Source organism: Pezoporus occidentalis, unplaced genomic scaffold (assembly GCF_034315485.1).
Source record: "Pezoporus occidentalis ecotype Australia unplaced genomic scaffold, CSIRO_AGI_Poc_V1 ctg63, whole genome shotgun sequence".
NCBI classification, from domain to species: domain Eukaryota; kingdom Metazoa; phylum Chordata; class Aves; order Psittaciformes; family Psittacidae; genus Pezoporus; species Pezoporus occidentalis.
In genome coordinates, this window is record NW_026915977.1 from 2,918,808 (window position 1) to 2,944,831 (window position 26,024).

At 44.4% G+C, this 26,024-nt stretch overlaps 1 protein-coding gene across 3 annotated transcripts; it reads left to right on the top strand.

Annotated features, from left to right (window-relative positions):
- The first annotated feature begins 423 nt into the window (after positions 1-423).
- On the top strand, positions 424-26,024 carry HEPH (hephaestin). 3 transcript variants are annotated; one of them, XM_062640025.1, is made up of 21 exons: positions 424-442; positions 3,287-3,483; positions 5,288-5,532; positions 6,291-6,503; positions 7,083-7,262; positions 7,667-7,921; positions 8,489-8,657; positions 9,645-9,784; positions 10,474-10,605; positions 11,225-11,436; positions 13,090-13,240; positions 13,542-13,754; positions 14,543-14,753; positions 15,007-15,146; positions 16,026-16,157; positions 18,439-18,545; positions 19,294-19,519; positions 20,884-21,023; positions 21,351-21,513; positions 23,884-23,916; positions 25,328-26,024. In XM_062640025.1, exons 2-21 carry the CDS (start codon positions 3,320-3,322, stop codon positions 25,564-25,566), a joined length of 3,465 nt encoding a protein of 1,154 aa, XP_062496009.1. In that variant the 5' UTR covers positions 424-442; positions 3,287-3,319; the 3' UTR covers positions 25,567-26,024. The 3 variants fall into 3 exon arrangements, with proteins under 3 accessions (XP_062496009.1, XP_062496011.1, XP_062496012.1); XM_062640027.1 differs by lacking the exons at positions 424-442; positions 23,884-23,916; positions 25,328-26,024 and adding an exon at positions 21,884-22,290; XM_062640028.1 differs by lacking the exons at positions 424-442; positions 3,287-3,483 and having other exon boundaries at positions 5,393-5,532; positions 6,320-6,503.

Consider the following 26,024-nt stretch of genomic DNA (forward strand, 5'->3'; position numbering starts at 1 on the left):
CCTGGCAGGTACGTGCAGCCGGCCTGCCCGGGGCTCGGCGCTCCCGGGGGGCTGAGCCCCCCACCCGGCCGGGGCACACTGCGGGACAGCGGTGCTGGGTGGGACGGGCAGGGGCGCGCTGTGGTGGGGCGGGGGTCCGGTGCGATCCTGCAGTCCGGGCTCCGTGTGCGCCGGGGGAGCGCGGCGGGGCCAGCTGCAGGTGCGACGGGGCTCAGCCCGGAGGTGCGTAGTGGGGTGGCTCGGTGCGGGCGGGGCCCGGGCGGAGGCGAGGCAGCGCCTGCTGACGGTACGGACTTTGTACGCTGTGGCTCGGTGCAGCCTCACTCCGCGAGGTCCCGCCGCCAGCAGACCCCGTGTCCGCCCGCGCTGCACGTAAGGGACAAGCTCCTTCCCGCCTTCTCTCGTGTCGGGGAAGAAGCGAGCGTTCAGGCTCTCTGCCTTGGTCAGTGGAAGCTGGTTGGCTGCTACATAAACTGAAGTCGAATCTTCTGTTAATTTGTAATTTCTGTGCTATTGGAGAACTGGCGAGGGGAAGTCCTGGGAGCAAGGGTTCTGTTGTAAAGTATAAAGGTTCAGGGATGAATGTGATATAAAGTTGGGTTTGGGTTTTTCCTTTTTCCTTAAGGCATGTATTGCAAAGAAAAACTAATGTGTTTTGTTTTTTTTTAGAAAATAAATAAGATTGTTGGTTTCCTTTATGTTGTACTAGTAGAGTGACTAAATGGTGATTAGTTGCTGTAGAGAGAGTGTGAGAACAGAATCACTGTAGCCTGCTGAGCCTTCACTGAGTGAAGATTCAGTGATGTGCTTTGCTGTTTCCTAAAATTGCCTCAGAGGTATATGTGCAGTGTCATGCTCAAACAAAAAGCCTGGGGTCCCCACAGACTACTTGTAAAGCCTCAATAAAGATGCCCTGGAGACCTCATACTTCGCTTTTTTCAGTGCCAGAGCACATTCACAAGTCATTTAGATTCCTGTGACTTCTGGTCAAGTATGTTTTCTGTTATGTATCCTGATGCTGCTGTGTGCAGCTTTGATGTTCTGATAGGGACTCCAACATGCAGGAAACTGGGCTGATACAGGGGGATTTGTCTCAGCAGGCAGCTTTTGCAACCAGCTCTAAGAGTTGCTGTTTACACTTGGTTTACAATCTCAGCTTTGCCCTTTCCTAGGATTTGATGTTGCTTGCAGATATCACTAATGTAAGAGGACATAAAGGTTAGCCTACACTGACGCCCTGGGCTCAGCGGCTCCCTTGAGGATGGTCACCCCATGCACTGGGTATGCTTTCTCTGGAAAACTGCTCCTGTGTACTTTGGCCTTCAGTGACAAGAAGGCTACTTCTTTGTCAGATTCATCCCCTGGCCCTTCCCGGCAGGGTGTGGAGGCTTCAGGCTGGTGCTGCCAGCTCTCTTTCCTTGTTGCTGTCACCACTGCCCTTTGCTAGTATAGTGAGACAGCATGGGTGAAGCTTTCTGAATGCCTTGCTTTGAAACCTCTTTACTGGTGCAGTGAGTTGGTCAGTGCAGGTACCTCACCTTCCCGTGGGCAGGAGTGGTTTCTGGAGCACCAGCAGCCGGGACTGAGATTGCTGAGGTTAGTGCCATCATCCCTGCTCTGCTTGGGCTGTGGGGAAAGGGCTGTTCCATGCCTGAGTTCCTTCGGGTGTGTGACCAGGACCTGAAGGGCTTGCTGGTGCAACTGCTTGGGCAGAAACATGGATTAAAATCATCTTGGATTTAGAGAGATCCCTACATCCCCCTTCTGGGAAGGGAGATTTCTTTTTCCAAATTGAGAGTTGCTTTCTTTCAAATTATCAATTTAATAACTGTTTGGAATTAGTTTTACTTGATCATCATTAGTTTCTGGGGGTATTACAGCATGTTTGGAACTCAGAAATAAAGGTTTGGAAGGTATCTACTTTGTCATGAACTGGGGTTGAGTCCTGTGTATTGTGTATTGGATGTGGGAAGAAATTTCACAGCTTCTCTGGGGAAGCTGTTCTAGTGTGATGTAATGCTAGCTGAAAGTTTACAGAATATCCAGTTTTGCTGCAAATAGCAACATAAAAAAATGAGGTTTATTACCAAAGATGGGGGAAAATAAATATTGATTAGCTCTTAAGAAAAAATCTGTTTGATATGGTGTTATGTCCCCATCCCCATCTTCTTGAAATTAAGGAAAACTGATTCCTTTAAGCTTTCTTGCAAGGTCACATTTTTCCAGTTCTTTTGCTTTCTGCTTCTCTCTGCTGAATGTTTTCCAAGTTGCTGTTGTGTCTCGAGAGCTGGATGTCTGTTTTAGATTGAAGTTTCATTATCAGTTGCATCCAGCTTTGTTAATTATATCACTGGATGAGATTTCTTGTGGGTTTAGTTTGTCATCCATCTTAACCCTAAGCTATTTTCTTATATTTTGGTGTAATTCTGCTGCTCCGTGTTGCATCAGCTTCTCCTTCATGTATGTAGTTCTTTACTCTTGCATTCACGGAGATATATTTTGACTATTTCAGATACTTTCTGCAGCTTGCCCTGGATCTCTCTTCAGAGTATTCCTGGTGCTTATTCACACTAAGCTTGGTGTTGATTAGAAGTTTTATGAGTAAGGTCCTTACTTTGTGATCTAAATCATGGGGAAAATGTTTAATGGAACTAGACTAAGCAAAGAGCCTTGAGCAGCCCACCGTGAGGATGCACTCCCTGGGTTACAGAGGATCACTCGTTAAGAGCTGTCTTTAAAGAAGTTACAATTTAAAATTACTTCATAGTGACTGACTCATATGTTCCCAAGTGGCTTAGTGGAATAGATATTGGCAGCAGCTTAAAATACAAAGATACTTGTTCAGGGTTATTTCCTTTTGTATGTGGTCCTGTAAGATGATTTGGGGTATCAGAGGCAGTGAAAAACCAGTCACTTGAAATTCCCCTGTGTATGGCACTTTCTGCTCAGGACACTGCTGCCCTAAAATGACAGTTACACAGTATATGGCATTTACAGGTGCTAACATAGCTCTCGCTATAAATCTGTTCACCTCATCTGCTGTGTGAATGCTTACTGAATTAGTATTCTGTTAGCACTGTGGAACAAAGCATTTGGAAGCAAACTATGCACAAAGGTTAATCTGTTATGAGAAACAATGTTTTGTACTGGGGACTGATCAGCATGGCATATTCTCAATCCACGTTGAATAATGATCCCAGCAGGATTTTTGCCTTGCAAAGTGTCTGGTACCTTCAAACCATGTCATCATATTCCACTACCTTTGTTTTTCTTTTCTCCCAAATAGGTGTAACCTCTAAAAGCACCTTCACTTCAGGCTATGATGGGATTGTTTTGGTTGTTGCTGCTTTACATCCACATGCTGTCACCTGCATTTGCTGGAGGTGTCACTAGAGTCTATTACCTGGGGATCCATGAGGTGGACTGGAACTATGCTCCAACAGGGAAGAATGTACTTGCTAACCAAAGCATCACACATAACCCGTATGTTTGCTTCTATAAGAATTTAGTCTGGTACTGACTTGAAATAGTAATTCTGTAAGTAATTTCAGGGAAGTATTCTGAGGCATCTAAGCAAGCAAAAAAACTATCTGATGTCTGATTTTTATGAGCTTAATGGTTAACTTATTTTATCATAGTGTTGGGACACATAGGAACATAGAAACTGTATTAGTGGGGAAAATGAATGATCAGTTTAATGGAACATCCACTGCCTGTACACCAGCGGGGAGTGCAAGTACTCTATAATAGAACCCATTGTGCAGTACTCTGCCCTGGGGTTTCATTTTTCTTAATTCCAGCTGGTGATCAGCTTGTATATCCTGAGGCATTGTGACTTTTCGCCTTCATGTAAATGATTTCACAGAACTGGTTTGTTTTGGTTTGAATGGAATTTCAAGCATTAGACTTAATGGACCTTCCTGCATGTAATTTTAGAGGTTGTTTGAAAAACGCTTTTGGTTTTGTTGAAGTAAATCTGGAAACTGCAGTAATTACTTTGAGTCACTACAGAAACAGGCTTTAGTTTCTGTTTTCAAAACATTAAGCTTTTTTCTTTGTTTTCTTTTTTTTTTTTTTTTGCATAGCTTTCCACATCTTTTTAAAGGCATTTGTGCCTTCCCTCCATCCCATTTTCTGTGGTGAATAACCTATATTTCTTGACCTGGTCTGTCATTTACCCCCACCTCCCATAATAAATAACACTGAAGTTTATACTTATCTTTCATAAACAAAACAGCACAGCAGGAATGGGAGGAGTTCACAGAAAAATGTCAAGGTCTGTTACTTTAGTGTGGAAGTCTTTTTGGAGACACTGAATGGACTTAAAATAGTTCACAGGGTTAATTCACAATTAATAAAGATGTTATCACTGACTCCTGCAGTGATAATGAATGTAGTGGTTTTTGTTTGCTTTCTTTCATAGTACATGAAGAGAAGAGAATGAAATTCAAGGACATTAAACTTGGCAATTTAAAAACTGTTCTGTCATTGCAAACAATTAGACTTATTTATGCAATGATTGCAGAAAACAAAGTGATACTGGTATGAATGATATTAATATGAATGCTTGAAAAGTTGTTTTATTTTCTTGGGAAGAAATGGACTCTAAAAGTATGATTTATCTTAAACTTTGCTAGTAGTGGCTGCAAGCGTGACTACAAAGGGATGAGTTGTGTGTTGTACAACTAGAGCCCAGCCCTTCACAATTTTCAGTTACAAAGTCGATGCTTCATGTTTTAGTCTCAACTATTCATCTTTGAGAGATAAACATTAGTTTGCCTGTATTTCAGGGTTACTTACATTATGGCAGGGTGATTGATACTGCATGGGAAATGAGGGGAGTAACCTTGGCTCTCATTTAGCTCTCCTGATAATGCCTGGATCATGATTCATCTCTTATCTACTAAGATAGCCATAAAGTGCAAATGTACTCATGAGTTGAACTTTAGTACCTCTATGAGGTTTTAACTCGGGAAGGTGCTTACATCTTGGGTACGTATCTGCCTGACTTGTCTGCCATTCTGTCTGCTAAAAGAAATAATTTGGAATCTGTTAAGTAGAAAATCATCTTTTAGACTGCATTTTGGTCAGAGAGCTCAGGAGATCTCCCCCACCCTCAAGTGATTTAGTTGGAAATGCCACGAAAGCGCAAACAGTCCTCTGTAATACCAAAGCTTTCAGGCTTATCTGGGAAGGCTGTGTGTCATTGTCACTCCACTGTGTTATCAACCAGCTGTTTTATGTAATGCATGACTCATGGTGCCTTTCCCTTCTCTGAATTTAACAGCAAGGCCTCAAAATTCCTCCAGCCTGGAAAAGACAGGGTGGGAAGCACGTACAAGAAATCTGTCTATAAGCAGCACACAGACGCTACATATACCACTGAGATTCCTAAACCTGACTGGCTGGGGTTCCTTGGGCCCATCATCCGAGCAGAAGTGGGGGATACCATTAAAGTACACCTAAGAAACTTTGCTAGTCGACCATATACAATCCATCCTCACGGAGTTTTCTACGAAAAGGACTCTGAAGGTAAATGGGGCACTGCCATAAAGGAGGCAGATTTTTCTTACTGGCAGCTTAGAAGTGTGCATTGTGGAAAGATGTCTGTAAAGCCACAGAGTTGGTTAGCCCAAAGCTATGTTGCAGGAAAGCAATAGTTTAGTGAGGTTACCTGTTGTTGTGTTAGCAGGTTCTTGGGTCTAGGAGTAATTTACTGACCTGGGCATTACAGTACACAGTGTGGCTTGCTTTATTTTTAGAACTTCCAAAACTTGCTAGTGGGAGAGTGGTGAAGAAGGAAAAGAGCTGTATTCATTATTTGAAGTGCTGTAGTATAAGAATCATGAGTGTGAGCTTCAGGTGGCTCACAAGAATGGTGAAGTATGAGACTAAAGAACAGCTATTTGAAGCAACACTAAAAATTGTAGAGAGGTTGACTGGGGCATGTTGGAAGGTTGAAGGCAAAGTAGCAAGAGATGAAATGGGAATCATCTTTCTGACTCTGTGCTGTCCTGTTTTCTGGGAAGGTTACCTTACAGTGGCTCTGTGTCTCAGTCTGTCTTAGGGAATCATGATTAAATACTGTATCAGCCTTGGTATGGTGAGTGTCACTTTGAAATCTGCTAACCAAGTATCTATGTGCAACTGTATTGAATTGAGAGCAGCTCAGCAGGGGGCTTGGAACTAGATAATCTTAAGGTCCTTTCCAACCCTGACTATTCTATGATTCTATGTGTGGGCACCTCTGCTCTTCTTGAATGGATGTTGTGGTTGCTCAATTGTTCTAGGATCCCTGTATCCCGATATGTCCCCCCAGGATCAGAAGAAGGATGATGCTGTTTTCCCAGGAGGGAATTACACCTATACTTGGACTGTCCCTGAAGATCACAGCCCAACTGTTGATGACCCAAACTGCTTGACATGGATCTACCACTCCCATATTGATGCACCAAAGGACATTGCATCTGGATTAATTGGGCCATTACTTACATGCAAAAAAGGTAAAAACTCCAAGAGAAAGCAGCTGAGGGTTGCAGCTTCATTCTATATCTTTATAGGATTTTTGTTGTGATTTGAACAAGAGCGGGATGAGAAGATACTTTAGTGGGCAGCTGCAGCTTCAGAGGAAAATGCAGTATGAGTGGAAAAGACAGAGCCTGTGTTCTGACTTTGTTCTAGTCATTATGTTGTCCTGCTCCCTTAGTGGCTGTGCAGGTGAATTTGTACGCCTCTTTATCTGGGAGCTGTTTGAATCCATATTAAAAGCAGGAATCCTGTCCATGACCCAGTTTATGTGTTAAAAACTGGGGACTGTTTGATTTCAGCAGGAAAGGTGAAGGTGGTGTGGTTCAGTTCATGCAGTGGCAGAGGTGCTTGGGAGTGAGAAGTGTAGTAACAGGGATATACAAGATAAGAGTGAGTTTGTTGGAACTCTGCTATGAGCTGTGCTAGGATGCTGGGGAAAGCACCTGTCTAATTTGTGTGATAAGAGTTACTCTTCTACTGATGTTTTAATCCATGTGCTGATGACTGCTTTTCTTGCATGGAAGAATATTCATACATCCTTTCTTTCACTCTAGGAATGCTGACTGGCAGTTCTCAAAGACGTCAGGATGTAGACATTGATTTCTTTCTGATGTTCAGTGTGGTGGATGAGAACCTAAGCTGGTATCTGGATGAAAACATAGCATTGTTCTGCACAGATCCAGCCTTGGTAGACAAAGATGATGAGGAATTTCAAGAAAGCAACAAAATGCATGGTCAGTGTCACGTTCATGAAGCCACAGACTCTGCCCAGATGCTCCAGGGGTGTTGGTGCTCTGATATCTTGAAATGCACTTTTGGCTGTTGTATGCCAGGGAGAAGGGAGACAACAAGCTCTAAGAGATTGTGCTAAGTGAACAATGTCACAGGGATACTCCAACTCCAGAAAAAATGTTATTTTCCTTTAGTCTTTGGCATGAGGGAGCCTTTGTTAGTAATTTGGAGATTTCTGAATAAACTTTCTTTTATGAATGAGTTGTAGGGCTGTGCTCTCCAGAACAAGAAGTGGGGGTTGAGTTCTTGTTAGGTCCATCCTGCAAACAGATCTATACTGTGATTTGCTGGCAGAAATTCTGAAGGACCCTTTTCTAATCTGATTTTTGCTTGCTTGGTTTTGCAGCTATTAATGGTTATGTGTTTGGAAACCTCCCTGAGCTGACGATGTGTGCTGGAGATTATATTTCATGGCATCTCTTTGGGATGGGCAATGAAATTGATGTTCATACAGCCTACTTCCATGGAGAAATGCTCAATATTCGAGGCCATAGGACAGATGTGGCCAGCCTCTTCCCAGCCACTTTTGTTACAGCAGACATGATCCCCAGTAACCCTGGGAGATGGCTACTCAGCTGTCAGGTCAATGATCACATAGAAGGTAAGGCAGAGGTTGTAATATGTCCTGCACTCTGCAGCCTCTGTTTTATGTCCCGGTGTAGCCCTGTGATGCACAATGTGGTAGGGGACAGTGCTTTGCGCTGCATTCCCACTGAAAATGACCCAGATGAATTGGGTGATTCCTTGCCTTGTATAAGTTGGGATGACTTGGTTATTGAAGTGTGGGCCAGACTTCCTGGGCATGGCTTATACCACTGTATGATGTTCTATGCTGATCAGTGACGAAGACAATATTTGGTACAGCAGAAAGCAAAGATGAGGCAGTGCCTCAATCTGTAGTCCCTGTGAAAGGCACTTGCATGGTACACCATGGTACATGAGGTCAGCAGAGGGCTCTGTTTGCTCTTTGCCCGTACTTGCATAGAATGCAGTTAAGAAGTTCTGCTCACTAACGCAAACTCCTTGCTGTGAGAACCATCTAATCACCTTCTGGGACAATAAAGGAAAATGGCCAGTTCATGGTAGGAAGGTGGGATTGTTCATTGCTGGTCAGACTGGTTAAGAGGGGTAAAGCGTGTTATGTCCTCCTCCACCATGTCTTGAACAGCTGGGATGGGAGCACTGTATGAAGTCCGGCCCTGTTCTCGGCAATCTCCAGCATCCGTCCTGGAGGGGAAAGTTCGGAAATACTACATAGCTGCAAAGGAGGTGCAGTGGGACTATGGCCCTTCAGGACTCGACCAAAGCAGTGGAAAACGGCTGAGTGAGGAAGGCAGGTAAGCAAGAGGCTAATGGGCTGGGGCAGTGTTTGAGGGTTTCTGATCTGTGATGGGGAGGCTGCTAAGGAAAATGTGGAATTTCTTTCTTACCAAAAAACCTACCTGCAATTCATATGGAATTCCTGGGAATGCAGATCACCCCATCTGGAAATGAAGGCTGCTGTAGCTAGACTGTACTGAGAGCAGTACTAGGCACTTTGGGTGATTTCAAGTAGAAGTGTGCCAAACTACTAGGAAAGCACATCTTGCAGCAGACACAGGGTGGCAGAGCTAGCCTGCAGATACGCTTCAGTGTAGCCTTTCTGCAGCAAGCAATTTCTGAGAAATCAAATGTAGTGACCTCTCCAACATCCTTCCCACATGTCACATAGTTGTGATATCAGTTGGTGATTTCCCATTCAGGCTTTGTCTAACTGAAACAAAGACATTCCTCCCCCTCTCTTCCTTAGGACACTGTTGAAGAGGATATGCCTTTTTCAGATATATATATCTGAAGTATAAATGCAGAGTGATTAATGATTTACCAAAAGCCAAATAGCAACTCTTTTGCAGAATTTAGAAGGAAAAGCTCCTTATACCTGTGAGCTGGCCTTGCAGCTAAGCTGAGTCTCCTGCAAGGCATGTTATGTCTGTGTTTGGAGAGGGTGATGGTGGAGGATTTGTCATTTACAGCCTGTTTTCTGCACTGCGGTTTTGTTCACTGCCCTGTCTTGCGTATCTCGTGTTGAGATGCTGTTCAGATCTGTGCCATTGTACCCAACTGCAGGCCAGAGGTGTTCCCTGAACATGTAGGTAGATGAGTCTGTAGGATTAAAAAGCTTCACAGAAAAGCTGTGCTTGTTCCAAAGTGGTGATGCAGTCCTTGTCTGAAAAGCTTCTTGATTTAGAGGTGCTGCTGACATTGCCAGAGGAGCGTGGGGAAGACTGAGCAGGAGAACAGGACTGATGCATAGAAATTGCGTGATGTTTTCTTTTTTAAATTAGCCCTGGTGAGCAGTTTTTCAAGCGTGGCCCTTACAGAATTGGAGGAGTCTACTGGAAGGCAAAGTATGTGGAATATACTGATGAGAGCTTCCGTGAGGAAAAGCAGCAGTCAGAAGAAGAGAAACACCTTGGGATACTTGGTAGGAATCGTCCAGCAAAACAAATCTGCTTTCAGTGTCAGTGAGATTGATGGTGATATCAGGGGTACCAGTTGGCTGTAGCTGCTCTCATTTCATGGTGCAGTGAGAGGTGCAGAGGAGGTGTTTTACAGTAGTCACACCTAAGAGTGAGTGGGACAGGCAGAGGATGTGAAATGGTAAAATAGACAGAATCGCTTTTCTACTGGGGCAGTATTCAGAGGTTAGTAGTAAGGCCCGAAGGATAAGATTGTTGTATTAAGACTCACAGTTCTTTTCTAGCTGGCAGGGGCAGTGGCTCACAGGTAGGGGTGGCATTAGAGCATTTCACACCCCTCTTTAGCTGCCTGCCCAGGGCACATGTCTTAGAAGGCTGGGTAAGCCTTTTGTAGGTGACTGAGAGACATGGGCCTTTCCCAAGGGTGTTTTGGCACGTTTGGCCATTTTGTTACTTATTCTATGAATGTCTGAAGCCTCTCTGAGTTCTCCTGCAGACCCAAAGTACTTTAGAGCAGTTCTTGTCAGTCCCTGTTCCTGCTGTCAGGGCTGAAGGGCCTCAAGTAGTGCCAACATGTAGAGTGCCTGCCTTTTCTGCATCCTCTGCTCGCTCAGCCTGGGTGAAAAGTGGTCCTGGCTGCTTTGGTTTGCTCTTTCTTGCTCTGTTGCTGACATGCTCTCTACAATTTGTGTAGGTCCAGTGATCAAAGCTGAAGTTGGAGACACCATCCTGGTGACGTTTGTTAACAAAGCCTCCTGGCCATTCAGCATCCAGCCTCATGGAGTGTCCTATGGGAAGGCATGGGAAGGGATGCGGTACCATGATGGTTTGTGGTTCTTTTTTTCTTGAGTCATTCAATGTTAATGCTGGTGGTGGGGCTACACATCCCATACCTCCTCTGTGCTGGAGAGTTTCTGCAGCTGTGAAGGACTGGATGTGGTCAGGAATTAGGTACAAGCCACCTTGGTCCTCTGAGCCTGCCTGCAGCCTTGCAGAAGGAGTCTTTCCACTGAACTGGTGCCCAGGAAGGGTGCCAGAGGGAGTATACTTCCAGAGATTGTGTGGTTTTTTTTTGAGAAGAAAACTGTAAACCAAAGCTCAGATCATCTCTAGCTGTTTGAGACCTTTTGGGCAGAGGAGTGTGCCCAGTGCACCCCAGCTTAGAGAACCACACGGTTCCAATATTTAACTCCCCAGATGCAGCTGGATCTGCTTCTTTATTTCCCCTTGCCATGCCCACCTCTGCCATGGTGTGGTGGGAAATTTACATGGTACTGAGAGCAGATCACTGTGCGCCTTAACTACACCCATGTCATGCTTCAGAGATGCTGGGTATTTAAGTGACATGAACGAAGTAAAACCCAGTTTGAATGTAGCTGGTGAGAAGATGGAACTAAGCTTGTACAAGGACTTTGGGAATAACCATGCCAATCTCTGTTTTAAAGGTCTGTTTGAGAATGGGGTTTCTGTTGCACCACTGCACAACTTTACGTACCGCTGGACTGTGCCAAAGCATGTTGGGCCCACGGCCAGTGACCCTCCATGCCTGACCTGGATGTACAGCTCGGCTGTGAATCCCATCAAAGACCCCAGTTCGGGCTTAGTAGGGCCTCTGGTTATCTGCAAGCCAGGCACTTTGGATGAGAACAGCAAACAGGTAAAAGGAGTTTTCATGCTGTGCTCTTACCAGGTTCTTTGCTTTCCTGTAGAGAAGGGAAGCAACAGCCAAACATCAGGGAACATAATGAGAACAGATGTGTAGTAGCATGAATCCAGCAGAGTAAAATCAAAGCAACAAATCAGGTTAATGTTGGAATGCTGGTGCATCCCAATGCACCAGACATTTTCATATGGGAAAGTCTAGTCTTCCAGGCTCCCCAGGGCTGCCCTGGAAATGGTTTCTAGGCTCTGCTTAAAAACTCACAGATGAACTTGGCTGAACTGTACATTGGCTACGACTTTATAGCTAACTTTTGTCCTGAGACTTGCATAGCAGGCTGCTTTCAGAGGCATGTGGAATAATCAGTGCAGTCTCAAAAACATTACAAAGACTTTCTGTTCTTTTGTTTGAGTGGTATAATGCTTTGAGGTTTGGATGAGCTTCATTTCTTCTGCAAGATCAGTTCATTTGCAAGCAGAGCTGACTACAAGAAAAAACAAACAACCAAAAAAACAAAACCTTTGGAAATTATGTTAGTCTTTATGCTTTTAATGGAGAGGTGAAATCTGGAGGGTGACCAGTACTTCCTCTTGGAATTTTACTTGGGTAGTCTGCTCATGTCAGTAAATGTAGGGAAGGCAATAAGTTAATATCCTGGGAAGTGCAAGACAGATTAGTAGAGCCTTATTGTGAAAAACAGCAGGCAGCAGGAAAACTGCCATCCTGCTTGCCTTGTGGTGTAGATCAGGGAGTGGCTGCTAAGTCTGAAGTCTGAAAACAGCTTCCACAGGAGCCTCCCTGGAAGAGCTGACTGTTAGTTGTGGCATGATGTGGCTAAATTGGGAGTGCAGAAGAGATCAGCATGTTGCACAGGGTGAAAATGTGACTCTTCTGAGCAGGCAATCATGAAAATGTACATCCCACTATGTGAAGGAGCTGTGATAATGATAAAAGATTTTCAGGTGTTGAAAACAGACTTGTTTGTGAAGGTAGGATGGGGAAAAAATCAACTGGAGCAGAAATTCCATGATCTTGGTCAATCCTTTAATGAATGCTTAATTAGGAAAGGTGCATGGCCACTTCTCATGCACCTCTGTGCTGCACTCAGAATGGCTTAGCCTTCTCTGCAGTGTCTTCCCGGGTACAGCTGAGGCCACAGATATCAAAGAGACAATCTAGACAACACTGGGGGTATTCTTTTAGTGGGGGAATGCATCATGCTTTACAATTCTTCTCTTAGGAGACTGAACATTTTCAGGGGATTAGGGTAATAAAAAAATTAAAAAAAAATCCCCATCCAGGCCTGTGGTAGGAGAAAGGAGGCATGGAATATAGTCATCTACCTGCCTCATGGGCTGGGCTCTTGATTCCCTAGTCTGATCTGGAGAGATGGTGAAAACCACACTTAAACATAGGGATGGGGAAAGGAGGCAGTGATTTGTTATCCTTGGATTGATGCTAGTCACTTGTGTGAAATAACATGGGAAAAGCACAAGTGGTATCTCTTGTGAAACAAAAGAGGGACATTCAGCATGAGTAAAGGGACAGCCCTGGCCCTCAGTGGGGAACATGGTAGCCAGGCAAAAACATCCTTAACTGTAAAGATAGTTGGTGAGTTTTAAAAATTAACAGGCCTTATTGTAATTATAGAAAGGGATCGACAAAGAATTTTACCTTCTCTTCAGTGTGTTTGACGAGAACCTCAGCTGGTATTTAAATGCAAACATAAAGTACTATTTGAGGATGGAAGAGGCTTCGGTGCAAGAGGATGATGACTTCAAGGAGTCAAACAGGATGCATGGTATGGCCTGATGCTGTTCTGTGTACAGCAGGGTTGAACCTGCAAAACATGGGGTGGTGCTCACCTAAAGACTGAGCTGGGGAACTGAAATGGCTGTGTTGTATTGGCCTGAAATCAGGTGAGGCTGGAGGCAGCAGGTGGGACATGGAACAAGAAGCACAGCTGTCTTGAAGTATGTCCTGAGTGTGTTCAGGGTGAATTACAAGAAAGCTACACTTCCACTGCCAGGCCTGCCCTGTCAAAGCATGTGCACAAAATGAGTCTCTTACCTGCAGAGAATCAATTGCATTCTCCTTTGCAGCCATCAATGGAATTATGTTTGGTAACTTGCCTGGGCTAAATGTGTGTGAAGGAGACAATGTGACCTGGCACCTTCTGGGCTTGGGCAGTGAAGCAGATGTTCATGGAGCTGTGTTTCAGGGAAACACTCTGCAGATGAATGGGATGCGGAGAGATTCAACCAATCTGTTCCCCCACACATTTGCTACTGCTTTCATGCAACCTGATAACAATGGTAAGTGCCTGCACATCTAACTTAGCAGAAGGCAAAGTCTCCTGTTGTGGTGTTTGCTCCTGTGGCTGATTCTATAAACTCTTACAGAGTGAGCTGTGCTTTAGATCCTGTTTGGTCCCATTTATGAGGCCACAGCTCCTGCATTTGCTCTGATTCTGGAGAATAACAGGAGATACAGGATCTTGTCCCACACTGATTCTCTAGGCTGCCACTTCCTAGTTAATATTTGTGGTAACAGCCCTGATGGATGTTGCTGCCTGTAACCCAGAGAAACATGCATACATGCCTTTCACAGTAAAGGAGCAGACAGTGCTAGAACTTAACTCCCCTCTCCATGACTTGTGGAGATTCATGTTTGACAGACTCCAGTCCTCCCGGTTTGCAGGGAGGGCACACAATACTGTCTTGCTTATGCAATGCAATGGCCTCAGCTGCCAGTTGTCTCCTCCCCTTTGGCATTTGCAGGCTAGATCTTTTACTTCAACAGCATCTTGGCAGTGGAGGCATGGTTATATTACTCTGCTGATTTCCTCCCTTTTAATAAGCTGCTTATTGCATAAGAAAGCCTTCTGAGGTTTTTTTTGTGTAGGACTTTGTTGTGCCATTCCTTCTTGGTTTCTCTAACAGCCCCTTTTAATCTCAGCCTGTGGCAACCAAGCTCCCTAAACAAACACCCATACACACAACACATACCAATGTCAACCATGTCACAGGCTCTGCATGGGAAGCAGCTGTTTCCTGGGATCTTTGAAAGTAGCTGATCTCTGTGTTCATACTGCCTCCCTCAGGGATCTTTGAGATCTACTGCCAGACGAGCAATCACTACCAGGCTGGAATGAGGGAACGCTACTCCGTTTCCAAGTGTGGAAAAAGAGATCCTGCTCCTGCCCATCAGTACAGGGCTGTGCGGATTTATTACATCATGGCAGAGGAGGTGGTGTGGGACTATGCACCTGACCGGAGCTGGGAGAGGGAACGGCACAACCATTCTGCAGAGAGGTAGAGCCTGTCTTCTGGGAAACCCTTTGGCAAAGTTTCTTGGTATACTCTGGGTAGACTGTGGTGAACCTTGTTAGGTATCTTGGCCATTCTGTGGCCTGGTGCATATGGCACTGTTGGTGGTGCTGCTGATTGGAGCTGCAGCCAAAGCAGGTCTCAGGAAACCCATTCACTAGTGAACCCAATGCCACAAGGTAGCTGTTGATTGCCCCTGAACTTTTGGGTCTCTCAGCACTCACTCTGCATTTCTCAGCTATGCCGATGTATTTTTGAGCAACGAGAATGGACTGCTTGGCTCCAAGTACAAGAAGGCAGTTTACAGGGAGTACACCGATGGAACTTTCCAGACTCCCAAGGCCAGGATAAATGGTGACGAGCACCTGGGAATACTAGGTAAGGGTATGTGCAGAGGGTATATTTTCCACTCACACAGTGGTGGGACTTGGACTCTAGAGTTTTGGTGCCTAAAGGCTGTAGTCTGAAGGCCTCCTATTTATTTAGGTGTCTGCTAAATGAGGAGGAATTCAGACTGTCTCCTATCCATATCTAATAGCTTTAGAGATAGCAGTAAAGAAGGTCCTGAACGCAGCTTGTAGGAAACCATGGATTCTCATGCATACCTCTAACATTTTCATGTCTCAGGCAAAGCGTTCTTCACACCTGCATTTCTGACTGTAGGACAGAAATAACTGCTGACTTCTAGAGAGCACCCTGAGAGGTGTAGGTGAAAATCTATTGCTGTGAGAGAAATGTTTCTGGGGCCAAAGCGGGCAGATGTTGACAACTGGAGGAGTACATTGCAATGACTGATCGGTCCATGGAATCACAGCAATGTGTTATGAACCTAGGACTGAGTGGTGCTTGAGCAGTAAGGCTAAGGCAGTGCATACCATTCAAAATAGGTTGCAGTTCTGATTTGTGACGCTTGTCAGGCCAAATTGAATATTGCCACATGTTTTTTAAACCAGCACCAAGGGATGATCATGGTGTGAAATTTAGCATAGCAGTATTCAGAAATCAAGCCTTAGTTGTACTGGGTACAGTTAAAATGCATAACAACCTTCACTTCTGTCACTGTGAAACTCAGTCTGGTTTTTTTTTTTAAGACTTGAATTGAGACCAGCCTCTAATTCTGTTTTTGGGAGGTAGAGAAGAGGGAGGGGAATGTCATAAATATATTGACAAATAAATATACATCGTGAGATATGGGAATATCCTCGAGATATGTTGACAGTTTTTGCTAGTCTCAGAGTACACTTTTCCTCTCTCAAGGGCCTTTTCTGTGGGCAGAAGTGGGAGATGTTCTCAACATTGTGTTCAAGAACAATGCCACGCGACCCTACTCCATTCATGCACATGGGGTTCTGGAAAGAGAGATGGGACAGCCACAAGTGGCAAACCCGGGTAAGTCACTGGTCTCCAACCATATTCCTGTATGAGTTAACAAAGCTAATTTAGCCTATGGCTAGGCTGGTTTCCTTAGGCAGGCTTAGATGTACTTGTTTTCTTATGGTAGAGAACTGGAATTGAACAAGAGTGGTCTTTTGAGTTCATCTATGTTTAGTGGTACCATTTGTGTGGAAATAGCAGCCCTGGGATTCATATTCTGCTCTGACACCTAGGATGATTGTAGCACAAACCTTTCTGTGTGCAGCCTTATCCCCCACACCGGGTGGAGTGTCTCTAGGAAGAAGGGTGATGACAGTTCACAGCTCAGTCCTTGGTAGCTCTGGGCTAACTGCCTGTGATGGGGAAGCCTGCCCTTCTTTGGGACCTATACTTTGTGATGTGCACAGTAATATGAAATACACAAAATGCACAATTGCTTGCCAGGATGCTGACTGAAATCACCATTTTTTTTTTTCACGGTCCAGATGCCAATTGGTGTAATTTTTGGTCTACTTCAACTTGTGCAGGCTATCTAAGCAACAAACAAGTTTTCAGTGAGGCCTCGTCTTTCTGAAATGTACTGTTAATATGCAAAATAGTAATCTTAAAAATGAATTTGAGCATCATAAATATACTTCAGAGATGAAAAGTCATCTCAAGCTTTATCTGTACTGAAGAGAAATGGAATTTCTTTGATCAGCTCCATCCTCAAAGCTGGCAGATAAAAAAATCTGTGTGCTGACATCAGATAGTGTGTGCATCACAGAATCCTAAGGGTTGGAAGGGACTTCAAAAGATCATCTAGTCCAACCCTCCTGCAAGAGCAGGGTAACCTAGAGTACATCACACAGGAACTTGTCCAGGCGGGCCTTGAATATCTCCAACGTAGGAGACTCCACAACCCCCCTGGGCAACCCGTTCCAGTGATCTGTCACTCTCACAGTAAAGAAATTTTTCCTGATGTTCACATGGAACCTCTTGTGCTCCAGTTTACACCCACTGCCCCTTGTCCTATCACTGGACATCACTGAAAAACACCTAGCTCCATCATCCTGACACTCACCCTTTACATATTTGTAAACATTGATGAGGTCACCCCTCAGTCTCCTCTTCTCCAAGCTAAAGAGTCCCAGCTCCCTCAGCCTCTCATCATAAGAGAGATGTTCCATTCCCTTAATCATCTTTGTAGCTCTGCGCTGGACTCTTTCAAGCAATTCCCTGTCCTTCTTGAACTGAGGGGCCCAGAACTGGACACAATATTCCAGATGCAGCCTCACCAAGGCAGAGTAGAGGGGGAGGAGAGCCTCTTTTGACCTACTAACCACACCCTTTCTAATGCACCCTAGGATGCCATTGGCCTTCTTGGCCACAAGGGCACATTGCTGGCTCATGGTCATCCTCCTATCCACCAGGACCCTCAGGTCCCTTTCCCCTTCACTACTGTCCAGCAGGTCAGCCCCCAACCTGTACTGGTACCTAGGGTTGTTCTTCCCCAGATGCAAGACTCTACACTTGCCCTTGTTGAATTTCATCAAGTTCCTCTCCTCCCAACTCTCCAGCCTGTCCAGGTCTCACTGAATGGCAACACAGCTCTCTGGTGTGTCAGCCACTCCTCCCAGTTTAGCATCATCAGCAAACTTGATGAGGGTACATTCAGTTCCCTCATCCAGGTCGTTGATGAAAATATTAAACAGCACTGGTCCCAGCACCGACCCCTGGGGGACTCCACTAGTCACAGACCTCCAGCTAGATTCTGCCCCATTGACCACAACTCTCTGCCTTCTTCCTTCCAGTCAGTTCTTGATCCACCTCACTACCTGATCACCAAGCCCACACTTCCTTAGCTTATCTATGAGGATGCTGTGGGAGACAGTATGAAATGCCTTACTGAAATCAAGAAAAACCACATCTACCGCTCTACCATCATCCATCCACCTAGTTACTTGCTCATAGAAGGCTATAAGGTTGGTCAGACATGACTTCCCCTTGGTAAAGCCATGTTGGCTGCTCTTAATGACCCCCTCATCCTTGATATGTCTAGAGATGGTGTCAAGAATAAGTTGTTCCATCACCTTTCCAGGGATGGAGGTAAGGCTGACCGGTCTATAGTCCTGTGGCCCCTCTGCATTGCTTGTGAGAGCAGAACTTCATCCTGCTTCACAGTATTTTGGGGAAAGAAGATTGTGTCCAACAAAATCAGAATTCAAATTGCACTTTTTCTGTGGTGTTCTGCATGCTGCTCAGCAAACTGGTGAATGGGTGTATCACTGGTGTTAATGGTTCTTCTCTCACTCAGGTGACATTGTGACATACCGATGGGAAGTTCCTGAGAGATCTGGTCCGGGGCCAAGTGATTCAGCTTGTGTTCCTTGGATCTACTATTCCATGGTGGACCCAGTAAAGGTAAAGGAGAAAGTAGAACCAGAAAGGCCTGATTAGACATGTTTTTCACCCCTTCTAGTATTACACAATGGGAGATGGATGTAATTTGGAGATTGGCCCAGCCACGAGGTAGAGCAACAACCTTGTGACATGTCCAGCATTCTCCTGGGAGAGAAAATCTTCCAAATTTGTTCTGATATTGGTCCTTGTTTATCTCTAGCATGAACCTTCATAAAACAAGTCCCCCGTCTCCTTGACGGTAGCCTTCCTTCAGTGATTTGTAGGGTATGAGAACATCTCCTAGTCAGTCATGGCTTTTATTTGAGAGCCATAGTGCTAACCTGTAAGTGCAGAAATTCTCCAAAATTAGGCTCCATGGATAAAGCAGGAAGATTTGAGCATTGCTAGGATCAATTATAGCACTGATTTCACAAGGAGGATCTGTGAATAAACTGTAACATTCAACCCAGAGGTTACTGGCCTTTTATCTCAAGTTGCAGTTTTTGCAATCAGAATATTTTGATACCATTCATATTTGACTTTTGGATTTGCATTTAAAAGAACATTTTTAGTCTCTGGTTTTCTGCTTTGGTAGCTGATGTTCTAATGAGAGTATTTACACCCGGTAGCACTGTTTGTTTTCAGTGCGGTGGTACAGGGAACAGAAAATACTGTTGCTGAAAGGCAAATGAAAGTGTGTATAAGAGAGAAGGTGAGAAGATCTTTGCCTCAGAGTTACGAGGTTTTTTTTCTCCTTCACTGTGATTAGGATATGTACAGTGGTCTGATTGGACCCCTGAAGATCTGCCGGAGAGGGGCACTGCAATCTGATGGGATCAGGAAGGATGTAAAGAGGGAGTTTGCTCTACTGTTCCTGGTTTTTGATGAAAATCAATCCTGGTACTTGGAGGAGAATGTGGAACATTACAGTAAGGGAAATCACAAGGAGATCAACCTGCTGGATGACAAATTTGTGGAAAGCAACAAAATGCATGGTAATGCCTGGTAGACACCCACTGAACACCCATTACTATCTACAGAAAGGTCAGGTTGATTCTGTGACCTCTAAGTGGTCAGCCACCCAAAACTCAAGAGCTTGACTCCTAGTGAATGCCCTTATGATTTTGCATTGGACAGAATTAAGCTGAATGTTCTCAGTATTGCAGCACATACACAGCACAAAGATTTGATCTACAATGAAGGCTGTCCATTATGGTTGTCCCTGTCAAAAGAAGTAGCAAGATATGAGCCAGAGAAGTTAATATCTGGTGTGTCTAACTTGAGATAGGAAATAAAATCAAATGTAAAATTAACTTGTCAGACTAATTTAATTTGGTTTGTCTTGGGACCAGTAGAATATATTTAGATTTCAAATAGACCAACCTATGTGGCTGCAATATGTGACTCGGTTGTTTTAGCAGATTACCCAAAAATGGTAAATTACATTTCTACCATAGTAGGATGAACACCTTTCTCTATATTAACATATTTATGTTAGCTTCTCTCTCTAATCTATCTGTAAAGTATTCTCAGCAAAACAAGTTCCCTGGAAGTTAACAGTTCTTCACTATTATCTCCTTATGTGTACTATCATTATGACTGGGTGATACAGAGAATCTCCAAATAAACATATCCATGAAGTTGTTATTGTTAAACCAGTATTATGGCTAGCAAAACCAACACACTGAAGTTTAATGCTTTTTTTGACCTATACGAAGTGACAGTGGCAGATCTGGGTGTAAAACATGGGTGTTCCTGCCCTTGGATTGTGTCCAAGTCTTATTCCCTCTGTCATCTGAGCATGAAAGTTTCCATTGCATTCAGCTCACAGTTTCAGTCCCTCTCCTGCATTTACAGTCAAAGCAGTATTCCTTCTGGCTATGCTAATTATGATACAAAGTCCTGCCATGTAGTGATTTTACAAGTGATCAGCATGTAACATGTGCAGCCAGCATGAGACACAGAATGACAGGGTTGCCTGTTGGCAGGATTTACCCATTTGCATTGTTCAAGTAAGTTGTTCAGAGATTTATGTGTATATAGATATATACGTATTTCCTGATCATTGGGCTAAAAAGTCCATTTTTGTGTTGTGACTTTCAGAAGTAACCACCTCTGCAGTTTTCGGCAAGAGGTAGTTTTTGAGATTTTTAGCTGAGCTACAGCATGGCCTTGTATGCAAATCGCTGCCAAACTTCTGGGGGATTGTGTGATATGCAAGACAGTATTGATGCACTGGTTGCTGTATGAGCTTTGTAGCACCTAACTTGCAGCGCATGTTCTTCCTCTGAAATGGTTCAACATTATTACCATTTCAATAACAGCTTTTTCTACTGTTTCTTTGTTGTTTGTTGCACAGCAATCAATGGGAGGCTCTATGCAAACTTGCCTGGGCTGACAATGTTCCAGGGAGAGTTGGTGAACTGGTACTTGCTGGGAATGGGTCAGGAGATTGATGTCCACACAGTCCATTTTCATGCCGAGACCTTCATATACAAGGTAAGAATATCCTCTTGTGATAAAGCAGAAACTGACCATTGGTATAGTCACTTGTGTGACTCTGGACTTGAACTTGAATGACCTCGCAGAAACTTCCCCCATATAGGAAAGGGGTGTGATTTTACACATCCAAATCTGACTTGCTGAGCCTTTGTATTGTGCTGATATGTATAACCTGACCTTTAGGATTAGGTTGTTTACTTTCCCAGCTGCAGCCAGGAGTTCTTTTTCTGAGCTTTTAAAAGCTGTAGTAGCATTGAAGTGCTCTCCAGCAACGCAAAAGAAGCACAGAGCACTGCACATAACAGCCTCCCTTCCCTTTGACAGAATGGCAAAAGCTACAGAGCAGATGTTGTAGATCTGTTCCCTGGAACCTTTGAAATGGTGGAGATGTTGGTTGGGAACCCTGGGACGTGGCTGCTCCACTGTCATGTGTCTGATCACATTCATGCTGGGATGGAGATACTCTTCACAGTCTTGCCTAGATCAGGTAGGGAGCTACCCTTGATTTTTTTTTTTTTTTTTATTGTAAAACATCTAACAGCACTTTCTACTCCTGCTGTTAAATTCTGTTTGTATCACACTTGCAATTCTCTTACATGCCATAAACAGCCAGTTTATGGTAACAGGTAATTACTTAAGTACTAGCAATTTCAGATGTTCCTTTTGAATATGGTAATACCTGCAGCTAGAATTAACAACAACTGAGTTTCTGGGGTTTACAATGCTTACATTATTCTTACAAGTTTTATGTTAGCTTCTGTCTGAGAAGCAATGTTCAGCCATCAGCCAGTAATTGCTCTTAATGAGAATATTACCTGTAGTCTAAATGCACATCCTAATGCTTTTCATTTCACCAGGAAACCCTGGGAGGTGCCTAAAGGTGAGTAGCTCTGTACTGGGTTTGGCTGTGACAGTTCATTTTCTTCATAGCAGCCCAGATGGTGCTGTGTTTTAGATTTGTTACCAAAACAGAGATGATAACACACCCATGGTTTCTCTATTGCTGAACTGTGCTTACACACAGCAGTGGCCAAGGTCTTCTCATGTTTTTTTACTCCAAAGGTAGGGTGGACAAGAGGCAACCCACAAGTTGGGGGTGTTTTGTTTTGTTTTTCCTTTCTTTCCCCCCTTGCTTTTGCCCTTCCAATTCCCTCCCCATTCCTTCTGGGGGTGAGTGAGCAACCCTGCTAGCCCATGACATGCTCAGAGACTTTATGCTTTTCTGTTGTGGTTTAAGCCTAGCTGATAACTCAGAACCATGCAGCTACTTGCTGTCTGCCCTCCCTCCTCTCTGGACAGGATGGGTTGGGAGAATCAAAGGAATTTGATTCCTGGAACACAAGAGGTTCCACTTAAACTTGAGAAGAAACTTCTTCTCAGTGAGGGTGACGGAACACTGGAACAGGCTGCCCAGGGAGGTTGTGGAGTCTCCTTCCCTGGAGACATTCAAAACCCGCCTGGACACATTCCTGTGTAACATTATCTAGGTGTTCCTGCTCCGGCAGGGGGATTGGACTAGATGATCTTTCGAGGTCCCTTCCAATCTCTAGCATACTGTGATACTGTGAATTCAAAACCTGCGGGTTGAGATAAGAACAGATTAGTAACTGAAGTACAGTATAGAATCATAGAATAGTTAGGGTTGAAAGGGACCTTAAGATCATCCAGTTCCAGCCCCCCTGCCATGGGCAGGGACACCTCACATTAAACCATGTCACCCAAGGCTTCGTCCAGCCTGGTCTTGAACACTGCCAGGGATGGAGCATTCACAACTTCCCTGGGCAACCCATTCCGGTGCCTCACCACCCTAACAGGAAAGAATTTCCTCCTTATATTCAATCTAATCTTCCCCTGTTTAAGTTTTAACCCTTTACCCCTTGTCCTGTCACTGCAGTCCCTAACGAAGAGTCCCTCCCCAGCATCCCTATGAGCCCCCTTCAGATACTGGAAGGCTGCTCTGAGGTCTCCACACAGCTTCTCTTCTCCAGGCTGAACAGCCCCAACTTTCTCAACCCGTCTTCATACAGGAGGTGCTCCAGTCCCCTGATCAGCCTCATGGCCTCCTCTGGACTTGTTCCAGCAGTTCCATGTCCTTTTTATATTGAGGACACCAGAATTGTGGACAATACTCCAAGTATATATAATACTTAGAATAAAGGAAATAGCAGGGGGAGGTAATATAAAACTAAAAGGGTATGGGGGGGGGGGGGAACCCAAACCAATAAATGTAAATGATGCACAATACAGTTGCTGACCAATATCCAACCTGACCTCAGCTGCAATAGGTCCTTTCTAAGTAACTCCCCCCAGCTGATATTGTGGGCATGATGTGCTGTGGTACTCAGTACCCCTTTGGCTAGTTTGGGTCAGGAGTCCTGTCTCTAGTCCCTCCCGGCTTCTTGTACCCCATCTCACTGGCAGAGCATGAGACTGAGAAGTCCATGATCAGGGTTAAGTGCTACTGCGCAACGGTGTAAAACATTGGTGTGTTATCAGCCAAAACACAGCATTGCACCAGCTACTAGGAATAAAGTTAACTCTAGCTCAGCTGAAACCAAGAAATTTTCTCTCAAAGGCTGTAAAGGGTTGTGTGGTGGGAGTGGGTCTGCTTTTGGAGCAGGTAATACAAAACACTCCTGGTGTGATGTGAAGAAGGGAAATGTTGACAGGAAAAAAACAAACAAACCCCAAACCATACCCAACCAGAAAACCAACCCAAAAAACCCCAAAACGACAAAACCTGCAAGCTCTGGAAAATCATGCTGCTTGTGGACCTGATCCTTGCCAAGCATGCCATGTTTGTGACCCTCTACCTGTTCAGCCCAACACTTTTTCACCCTCTTTTGTTTCCTTTCAGAGCCAGAGCTTGAAGCTGTAAACTACAGTGCAGGTATGGTGTATGTTGCACTGCTAAATACTGTGTGTGTGTGTGTGAGGTGGAAGAGAAAGGGGCATCTCTAATCAGTACAGAGATTTAAATCTACGCAAAAAGAAGGGAGGAGCACAAACATCACTTACAGCCTCTTCTCTCAGACTGGCTGGCGTTTTAGTCTGAGGTTGGGCTACTGGTGGGTAAGAGGGAAAGTTCCAGGTTAATCTGTCCTCAAATCTGTGTTCTGATGATAACAAATAAGGATGTTGTACTTGTTAGGCTTTTTTGACCATGTTAGGTGAAAAAGTTTAGTGGCCTCACATCCTGTTGTACTTGCTGTATATGGATTCATCTTCAATGAATCTTAGAAACTGGCAGAGATTCAAAGGACTTTGGAAGAGGATGTTGCAAAGGAAGTGATTTTTCTTATCCCGTTCCATCACACCCCGAGGGACACCTTAGATTAGTTGTCCTCCCTTTTTGGACTGTCAGTGACTGTGGTTTAGAGAATTATCACATTGATCATCACTAGCTCAAGGGACTGAGTCAGCATGCAAACAAGCACATCTGCTTCCTGGACTGTTCTTCCCCTAAGAAAACAGCCTAAGCACATGCCCTGGCTCTTTCAGATATTTTAAAGAACAGATGCGGGAAGGCATTTGGTTGAGCAGTACCAGGGAAGAGTAGTAGATAAGGTCCTTTTAAAGTTTTCTAGTGGTAAAAGTCTGAATAGTTTATGGTGGTTACTTATTTCCCTGACTTTTAGATCTTTCTCCACAACTCAGTGGGTGTGAAAAGGAAATGTCAGAGCAGTAGTGACAATATGAAATAATTTGTCTTTACAGCATGCTCAGGCACCGGCCTATGTATACTCATGAGGTGAAAATCCTTGATCACCAGTTGTTACCTCTGCAAATAGCAGCTTTTCTCAAAAGGTGGCTGCTGCCTCTGTGTGGAAGCATAAGAGAGCTCAGGATCTCAAGTGGCTCACCACTGAAATGACTGAACATGTGTACCAGAATAATGGTGGTTAGGACAACAGCCATGTGCATGGAGCAGGGTGGAGAGCTTGGAGCAGCTCTGCTCTGGACAAATGTTCTTTTCTTCATTCTGTTCTTAACCCAGCCACTGACTCCCCACACAACTCAGGTTATTTCTCTTGTGAGTGGGATAGCAATAGTTAGCTGATTGGGTTGAACAGCTGCGAGAGACAGTGAGGTCCTAGAATAGAGTGGATTTGGGAAAGAGCCCTTCGTTCTCAAATATATGTGACCTTAGGGATGAGGGTCTGTTAGATGAATGGTGATCAGGTCTCCTTTGACTTGCTTTGATTGCATTGGGTCTTTTACTCCTTTTTTATATTTCTTGGAATCTTTCAGTGGTGGTATTCTGGGCTCTCATTGGAACTATCTTTTTGTTTATCACTCAGAGCTGCCACTTGAGGATGAGTCCCAGAAGATAACACTTTTTGGATCTAAGTTGGCTCAAGGGCAGATAGAGGCCACAGTCATCACTCTAGCCATTGTAGGAATGGTGCTTTTCGTGCTTGCCTGCTTCCTCCTTGGAGTGGTCATCTATCTGGAGAGACAAAAGAAGTTAAGACGCAATCGGAGGTCCATCCTGGATGATGGATTCAAACTGATGTCTAAAAAGAATTCAGGGCTGTAACAGCTGTATAAACTTTGGGTTCTGTGCTTGGAGCAGAGGCTGGACCATTGTCCACAGCAAAGATTTTAGGTCATCATTTTGATTGTACGCTGCTCTTCTAAAAGCTGAGGAAGGAAAGCTGAAGCCCTGACCTCTTCATGTGTTCTCAGCACTCTAAAGAAAAAGTCCGTCCAGGAGAGATATGGGAACCCTTTGAACTGACAAGAAGACAAGTAACAAGAGTAAAATCTAAAATACTGCTTTTCCTCAAGAAAGAGAGGAGACAGTCCCCTATTCTGTTCTCTCCAGAGCAACTTGCTTTGGTCTTTCTCAACAGACTAGCTTAGGCCAAATTCCAGTCCTGCTCTGTTGCCAGAGCTGAGCTGGGAATTGTCTCCTGAGAAAATGTGAGCCTTTGAAGTGATTAATCTGAAGGAGGAAGGTGATTTTTTTCCTTCTTTTTTTTTGTGAATAAATTA

What these genes read in the sequence shown, in the direction of transcription:
- HEPH (XM_062640025.1), top strand. Translation starts at nt 3,320, where the DNA reads ATGATGGGATTGTTTTGGTTGTTGCTGCTTTACATCCACATGCTGTCA. An exon ending in TGGATGAGAACAGCAAACAG is followed by an intron (nt 11,437 to 13,089) that starts GTAAAAGGAGTT and finishes TTGTAATTATAG; the next exon opens with AAAGGGATCGACAAAGAATT. An exon ending in GCCACAAGTGGCAAACCCGG is followed by an intron (nt 16,158 to 18,438) that starts GTAAGTCACTGG and finishes TCTCTCACTCAG; the next exon opens with GTGACATTGTGACATACCGA.